Raw genomic sequence first — 9,041 nt, forward strand, 5'->3', positions numbered from 1 at the left:
AGAAACAAAAGCAGCTGGAAGTAGCCAATAACATACTTATTTTTATTATTATTCAGGCACAAGACAGGCTGCCAAACAGTCAAACATAGTGACAATAAAGATAATTTATTTTTTAATTGGATATAAATGTTAATACTGAAAAAAAAACATATTGTATTTTGTTGTTCAAATAACTTAAAACATCTATTTAAATTAAAATCAAACTAAATCAGGAAGCATTTTCTAGACATACTCGCATATCAATCAAATTAATAAATATGTACAAAAATTTTCAGTTAGTGATTTTTTTTTTGTAAAACAAATTAATCTGCCAATGAGATAAGTAAAATAATCTTATTTAAAACATAAAACAATCTTTTTTTTATTTACCCTAATTGTCAGATTATTGAGCTTTTTTTAATGAAAAATTCACATAATTTTGACTAAAAATCTTTCTAGAAAATGTTTATTGGTTTAAGAATTTTTAGATATTTGGACTACAAAATCACACAAAAACTATAAGAAAGAAAATAATTTTGCAGTGTATTACCAACTCTAAATTGTATAAATCAGAAGCTTATTTTTTTTAATCACCAAGTTCATGAAAAAGCATTTTGCTGCTGTTCCGGGCACTGCTGCTTCAATCACGATATCAAAGATTCTGCAATATATTGATAGATCACAAGAAAACCAGCCACAATATATCACAATTTTGGTAAATGAAGGGGGGAAATGCATAAAAAATTTATGATGAATTTATTTTATAAACACGCATTTATAGAATTGCAACAATGTAAAACAAGTGCACATCTGTCAAACAAGCTTAAAATGCTGATGTGCAGAGAGCAGTTTATGACTGAAGAGAGCACATCTCTATCACAGCAGCAGAATCTCAATTTAGTGGAATATGCATTTAAGAAAAAAACTGCCAAAATAGTAATTTATTGCAATTTATATACACTTATTACAACTTGACCAACTAATTTTATGTAAACATGGAAACATTTTATGCTTTGCCCTGGTTTATTTATAATAAAAAAAATATGTATTCCCACTATTTTTTCAACTGATCAGAATGCTCTGAGAGGTGAGCACAGACTCCTCTGAGCACGTATGTTTTCAACAGTGGAGAACATTAGTTATTTACTCACATATTTAAGTTTTTTAATTCCCCTAATATTTTTTGCCAAAATACCATCTACAAGATTTTGACAAGGTCTGTAAGAGTGAAATAAACGCAAGGCCTTTCTAATTAAATGTTCATGTCCTATTGATATCTTTATATATTTTGGCGGAGTTAAAAAGTTTGAGCGCATAACCGTACGTTCACACCGAAAGCGGCGAGAGCGTCAAAGTAGCCGGAAGTCATTCATTTTCAATGAGAGCCGGCGGCGATAGGCGTCGATAAGCGGCGAGGAGCAGCGCGGCGCGTCTTCGCCGGCGTGAGCGTCGAGGAGAGTTGAAATGAAGTCAACTTTATGGTAATGAGCTTTGACGCGGTTCGGCGGCAAGCAATCAGAATGAAGAAGTCCACCACTTGATAGCAGTTCAGGGAACACCGACCAGTGAACTTTGGTTCCGACCACAGTTGTTCCCAAGGGTTTGATTATTGCGGTCGCCGGATTTCCTATTATTTACAATGTTTTCTTACAGGAACATGCATCAAATAAGTTACTGGCGAGTTACTGATGTTCATTAATGTTATATAAATTTATCTTTAAAAAGCGGGAATCTCACGCGATGTGACAGTACAAAACAGCACTGCTGCTTCAGGATATTTCAGACATATGGACACATATTGGATAAATAGAGCAAAGTCACACGCAACTTGATCTTCCATTGTTGTATGAATTTGATAAGAAGTGCGCAACATTTTCACGCTAGAAACATGTTTTATGCAGGAATGTAACTGATATGCTGCAACGGCTCCTTTAAGTACGAGATCAATGTAGCGAGTTTTGACGCTCTCACCGCCGGAGCTGAAGGCAGACAGCGTTGTCGCCAGGGCGGCCAGAGCGACCTTGGACGCTCTCGCCCCTTTTCGCTGTGAACGTACGGTGATGATACGCCATTACGGGAAGCGCCACCTGGTGGCGGCTGGGCGTACTGTAGCTAAAGCGGTTATCTGCTGCAGTCGGTGTTGAAAACTGATTAATTAAATCAGATCTTTTGTAAATTTAGGTAAATATCTTGGCGCCTGAGTTTGTATCGCGGTCAGAAATAACACTATAAATTGGCATATATTTTGTTCCACCACTAATCCACAAATTAACAAACTAAAACGAAAGTCACACAATAATTTCAAGCACTCTTGGGGGCCCCCTGGTGGCCACGGGGCCCTAAGCAGCCACTTAGTTCGCTTATGCCTTGGGCCGGCTCTGCTTGGGCCGGCTCTGCTTGGGCGGCTCTGCAATTCACAGTTAAATACTCATTCAAATGATCAAATAATTATATTTAATAAAAAAAATTATGAGAAACAAGATGATGAGAAAAGGATAAACGTTGGTCCATGATGAGACGGATTGGAAAGCAGAAATCCGAATCCTTCAGGCACGACCATTTTAATTTTTCCGCTGGCCAAAAGTTTGTGTAGAGCTGCAGTCTCAGCGGTGAAGGCTGGAAGCTGGCCTCAGTGAAGACTAGTCTGTCCCTGGTTGGTCACTGGAATCAGTCTCATGCTCTCCACTCCCCCATGACCACCAGCACAGCAGCAGCTCAGGATACGGCCTGGTCCTGGATATGGACACCTTGGGATCATCTCGTCGCTGGTCTTGGATCCAATCAGTGACTCCGCATAATCTAAAGACCTCGGAATGAGTATCCCTAGGTGGAAATGAAGAAAAAAAAAGAGAATAATTAGCGTAGCTGCTGTTCATAATATACAAGATGTAAAAAACTTGTGTGGAAACCGGCTAAGTGATGCATTGAGTGTATGCTTTACTAAACAGATAGGTCTTTAATCTAGTTTTGAACTGAGAGTGTGTCTGAGCCTCGGATGTTATCAGGAAGGCTATTTCAGAGTGTAGGAGCCATAAAGGAGAAGGCTCGACTTCCTTTTCTTGACTTTACTATTCTAGATACTACCAGAAGCCCTGAGTTTTGAGATCTTAAAGAGCGAGTTGGATTGTAGCGAGACAGAAGGTTGGTTAGATAAACAGGAGCTAGATTATTTAGAGCTTTATAGGTGAGAAGTAATATTTTAAATTCTATACAAAACTTAACAGGCAGCCAGTGGAAGGAGGATACAATTGGGGTGATATGATCATATGTTCTAGACCTGGTAAGAACTCTGGCAGGTGCATTTTGTACTATTTGAAGTTTGTTAATAGAGGATGCTGGGTAGCCAGCAAATAGAGCATTACAGTAATCCAGCCTAGAAGTCATAAAAGCATGGACTAGCTTTTCTGCATCCAAGATGGATAGCATACTTCGTAATTTAGCGATATTTCTCAGATGAAAGAAGGCAGTTTTTGTGACGTGGGATTTATGATTTTCAAAAGTTAAATTGCTGTCTAATATAACACCCAGATCTTTTATAGTAGAGCTAACGCTAACTTTGTGTCCCTCTAATTGTAGATTGAGTTGCGAGATCTGCTGTGTACAGGATTTAGGTCCAATAAGTAATAATTCTGTTTTGTCTGAGTTTAATAGAAGAAAATTGGTGGTCATCCAGTCTTTAACATCTCTAATACACTCAGTTAGCTTAGACAGTTCAGACATCTCATCAGGTTTAGTTGAAATATATAATTGAGTGTCATCTGCATAGCAGTGAAATCTTATCCCATGTCTTCTAATAATGTCTCCCAGTGGTAGCATGTAAATTGTAAACAGCAAAGGGCCTAAAACTGATCCTTGAGGCACCTCATACTTTAATGGGCTGACTTGTGAAGGCTGTCCATTAATATTCACAAACTGGTAACGGTTAGTTAAGTATGACTTAAACCATTGTAGAGCTTGTCCCTGGACACCTGTAGACTTTAAGCGATTTATGAGGATATTGTGGTCAATGGTGTCAAATGCCGCACTAAGATCGAGTAAAACTAATAGCGAGATGCACCCTTGGTCAGCAGCTAAGAGTAAATCATTGGTTATTTTCACTAATGCGGTTTCTGTACTGTGATGAGCCCTGAAACCTGACTGAAACACTTCAAAAATATTGTTCGTCTGCCGAAAGGAGCATAATTGAGTAGAAACAACTTTTTCTAGCATTTTAGACAGAAATGGAAGATTTGAAATAGGCCTATAATTAGCTAAGTTGTTGGGGTCCAGTTGCGGTTTCTTAATAATAGGCTTAATAACAGCTAGCTTGTAAGAGTTTGAAACATGGCCTATAGATAAAGAAGAGTTGTTAATGTTAAGAAGAGGTTCTCCTATAGCAGGTAGCAATTCTTTCAGTAATTTTGTTGGAATTGAGTCCAGCGTACACGTAGCTACTTTAGAACTATTTATGATTTTATCTAGCTCTTCCTGTTCTATGATTTTGAAGCACTGTAGGTTATTATGATTCAGTGAAATATTTACAGGATTTGGAATATAAGCCGGTGCAGAAAGTTTAACATCTCCTATTTTCTGTCTAAAGCCTTCTATTTTAAAACTTTCTCCTAGACTAATTGTTCCTGTTAATATAAATAATCAGTGGAGAAATGCATTTAGTTTTGCATTAAATTGGTTCATTTCGACCTGAAACGAGGAGTTTATTGCTGTTTCTGAATCATGTAGCGCTGTGTCTGTTAGATCAGATGATCGCATTCACAACACTGGAACTGAGTGGGTTATTACCTGCTCTTCACACACAAAGTAGGCCTACCTGAAATGTAAAACTAGAAAAGGCTCAATAATACATTGGACAGATCCTTAACACACTGATTTCTTCCCTTTTTACTGCTGTTTTGGATTGGAAGTGTCTGCAGATAACGGAGGACTGCACGCTGTCTCAGTGATGCATCAAGCACTTTATTCACACACCGGCTGATGTGACGTGTGCCGCTCTGTAGAATTATCCGACTGAGTTTATTCTTCCTAGGGGAATACTTTTAGAATAGTTTGTAAGCCTGGCTCATTGTGATTAAAGTTGTTGGTTAAATTAATAAAAGTGAAACTGACAGGCTCAATATTGATTGTCATTAACAGAAAATAATTTAGCCTCTAAATCATCTAGGTTACTCTGAAAACTGTGAATATTTCACTGTAATTTTATTTATATCAATAGTTTATTTAACAGACCAGTTTGTGTTTTGATTAGGGTCAATAGTGGTTGGCTGTTGCAGAGTTCAAAGAAAAATCTTACTATTAAAAAGAAACATAAGCTGGACCACAACAGATCAGTGTCATTACGAATGCTCAAATAATTAAGCCTGGTTTACAGCAAGCATCATGTTTTCAGTTAGATTGTGTCGTCTGTCATATACAGTAGGCCTATAGGTCTTTTATTTTTACTAAGCAAGATATATTGTTTGAGTTTATCACCATAGAAACTATATTATGCTTAAAAGAAAAACCGGCACAGTATCGGGATCGCATCTGTATTGGTCGACACTCAGAATTTTGGGATCGAAATCAAATCGGTTATAAAAAATGGTATCGGTGCATCCCTATTTTTAATGAGTCATAGTTTTATATGGTAAGAGCAAGGACTCATTTTATTTTATTAATTTACATTTTTAGTAAAATGTCTTTATCAAATGAGTAATTTCTTTTTGAACTTTGTTCATTTAAGAATTGAGCTTAAAGAATCAAAAATGTATCACGGTTAGTACATTAAAAGTGTGAGGTCAATATGATTTTTAATATTTTTAATGGCTCTACATTAACTTTTTTTGATCACCACCCTATATAGCTAGTAGTTTTTCAACTTTACTAGCCACTCGGCATTTTCACTTTTGTTTTTGGGAAAATTTTTTTTGCAAAATTACTTGATTTAGATGTGTTGTGTATGACTTTGCTCAATGAGCGTGAGCGGTAGTGGTTTCATGGTGTTGCATTGTAATTGGTTATTATTTTAGGGTTCAACATTAAGGTTGTACAAATTTTTTCTCTAAAAAGTTTATAATTAGAAAAATTCAAAAACCAGCAAAATATATGTTATAATATGCATACACTTTTTATTAAATAAAACTTAAATAACAATTATTGTCATGTAGCCTGTCTAAAACTATGCAAAGTAGTCTGTCCTAGCTTAAAGTCTCAGATCAGCAGTTAACTTTGCATAAAAGTTAATCTATTAAATCAACATTACTGAAAAGAATGATAATTAAACCATATTAACAAAAAGAAAGCAGGTGAAAAACATACCGTGTGCAATAATGAAAGGATGATCACAAGCACACAGTTAACATTAGGCCCATTAATAATCTGTTCAAAGATTATTTAAAGCTAAAGCTGAAACCGCTGCTGCATACATAAAATACCTTCTTTTTAAAAAATCTCGAGCTCTTGAAAATGGTGGATGTGTATCACTTTTTGTCAAGTCTATTTCAAACAGAACCGATAGCAGCATTGTGTTTCCAGTCAAGGTTGCTTCACGCAAGGAAATGGGATCGTGCACGCTTTGTAAAACTTGCGCGCATCACATAACATTCTGTATTCATCTGCTTTCTTTTGCTTGCATGAACACAGTTGTTTTTGTCAGTCGGGCTGCTTCTCATTTCTAGAGGTTCATCCTTATTGTCGAACCCTACTTTAAAAAAAATACAATTTAAAAATGATTTTCGACCAGCCAAAGTGGCTAGTGGGAGTGGCTGTCTAATCCGCCACAGCCGAAGTCTACCTGCGGTTGGTGGGTGTTAATGTCAAGCCCTGGTGTTAACCCATTAATCTGTTTATAGTGTATTTAGGCTACATACACACTATAATATTTCAGGAGGAACGGCAGCATACAAATATGGAAATAAACTCGAAATTGTGATAACCTTAGTGACATTTGGTTTTGTATCCTCAGATTTTTAAACAGTAATATTACAGCAACTAAATAATAATTATTGTCAACATTTTTAGTTAAACCAACAGCAGGACTCGAAATTGCGACCATTTCGGTCACTTATGCGCCCGAAATTTTATCTATGCGACCTCAAAATATATTTGGAAGCATTTTTGCGAGTGCATAAAATTGATGTGTGCGACCAGTTTTTACTGCAAAGTGTTCACCATATGCGCGGATTTGGAGGACATTCACGCAGAATGCATCTCTGCACTTGAAATGCGAAACGTAGTGCTCAGGAATGGTTTACAACAGCTGTCTTGTCAACTTGCTGCAGTAAACAAAGCCAAGTCCGTAATACTTGCCCCGCCTTTGAGCTCTTCTTATTGGGACATTGCTCTAGAGCAGAGCGTGAATGGATTGGTTAATATCAGCTGTCAATCACTCAGTCAATGCCTTCTGGCTTGGGATGACTGGGAGAGCTACTATTGCGAAAAATTATAAAGTGCTGAATATGAGAATTAAGATTACACTGACAGATGTTTTTTTAGAAACTGTCATCTAAAGTTACAAATAATGACACATCTCAGTAGTGATCATGTGCTGAATGTTAATCCACCATCTACACTTTTCAAAGAGTGGATAAAAGACTTCCATTGGCTTCAAGTCCGCTATGAAAAGTCTGTGGGATGGAATTTTCATGTAACTGTTTGCCACATCTAGCACGAGAGCTTCTGTTTAATCCTTCATATAATCGCCAGATGCCCGCCGTGCAAGTGGCAGCTATATGTAAAATGTAACACCACGTACACCATGGCAAACGGGGTTGAGCCGAGAAAACTATTATCGCTACTCATGAAGACCGGTATAGCTATTAACATGATGTATGCATATAAAAGGGTACAGTACATGTCAAAAGCATCAGTGCAATATCAGACACCACCCGTGAGAACAGCACAGCGGTCTGTGTATGCTTTGGTCACTTAGTTATGTTATAAAATCTATTTTCTTGTAATAACGGGATTTCGTTGAGACATTTTCCTCACGCATGCATATATATATATATATATATATATATATATATATAAATATTTTTTTTTTGCTTTTTAGTTTGATTTGTATTGATTTTAAATGTAATAACTCTGTTTGTATAAAACATGTAGTAACGTTGCTTATAATTGGTGGGTGCGACTAAATTTTGTCTGAAGCGCCTACATTTTTTAAGTTAGGAGCACCGGTGCTACCAAACAAAAAGGTTAATTTTGAGCCTTGAACAGTAACAGAGGAGGCTTTTATGTTTGGAAGGCCATTTTTGCAATTGATTTTTCTCAGTTTTCTTTTACCACAGTTCTAGTACATGGCCATATAGTCTGACATAGTGTCATTGTGTTCTCTGTCTTGTCCCAGAATCCTTTACCAACGTTGCGTCTTGGCAAGTCATCTGATGTGCGTCAAGGTGAATTTGTGGTTGCCATGGGGAGCCCCTTTTCTCTTAAAAACACCATCACATCTGGAATCGTCAGCTCTGCTCAAAGAGGCAGTAAAGAACTGGGTCTCTCCTACTCCAACATGGACTACATCCAGACGGACGCTACCATAGATGTAAGAGCACTGGAAACTGGGTGGTGTTGCATGCAAAAAAAATGTATGTCATCATTTAATGAATTGCATTCCATCACTCAATCACAATTCTGCTTTACAGTTTGGAAATTCAGGAGGGCCTCTCATAAACCTGGTGAGTCGCTGACATTTACTCAAAAAACTGCTTCTGCCTTTTGGTTTAAAGGGTCCAAAAACACCAAAACACATTTTTGAGATGTCAATAGTCATATATATGTTCCACGCTGCTAAAAACACTATTAGGATACATATATTTCACAATAAAAGTGAAAATTGGTTGTTTTTGCGTTATTTCGAACAAATTCGTTCTTCCGGTTTGAAAAGAAATTTTGAAGCTACGTCAAGGCCACGAGCTCCATGTGTAAATTCCAGCATGGAGACTGGCTGTCTGTACCGGCGGGTACAATGTGACGTCTTTGAGCTTTCATCATTAATTCAAGAGAAAGACGAACTAATCAGCTCGCTCTATTGTGAATGAGGTGCAGCTTTATTAATATGCATGATAGCTTCAAAAACTACCTGTTAC

General features: G+C 37.1%; 2 protein-coding genes across 2 annotated transcripts in view; one reads left to right on the forward strand and one right to left on the reverse strand.

Moving 5' to 3' along the window:
• Positions 1 to 9,041, reverse strand: part of cdk5rap2 (CDK5 regulatory subunit associated protein 2) — a 635,428-nt gene that overhangs the window by 391,192 nt on the left and 235,195 nt on the right. The gene's annotated exons all lie outside the window — the stretch shown is intronic.
• LOC147838711 (serine protease HTRA2, mitochondrial-like) overlaps positions 1 to 9,041 on the forward strand; it is a 35,807-nt gene that overhangs the window by 21,512 nt on the left and 5,254 nt on the right. Inside the window, exons 2-3 of the mRNA XM_087300400.1 lie at positions 8,303 to 8,497; positions 8,598 to 8,630. Of these exons, the coding sequence (XP_087156526.1) occupies positions 8,369 to 8,497; positions 8,598 to 8,630 (162 nt within the window). The 5' untranslated portion in view covers positions 8,303 to 8,368. The remainder of the gene's footprint in view (positions 1 to 8,302; positions 8,498 to 8,597; positions 8,631 to 9,041) is intronic.

The sequence above is a fragment of the Danio rerio genome, chromosome 21, assembly GCF_052040795.2.
Source record: "Danio rerio strain M-AB ecotype USA chromosome 21, GRCz13ab, whole genome shotgun sequence".
NCBI lineage: Eukaryota > Metazoa > Chordata > Actinopteri > Cypriniformes > Danionidae > Danio > Danio rerio.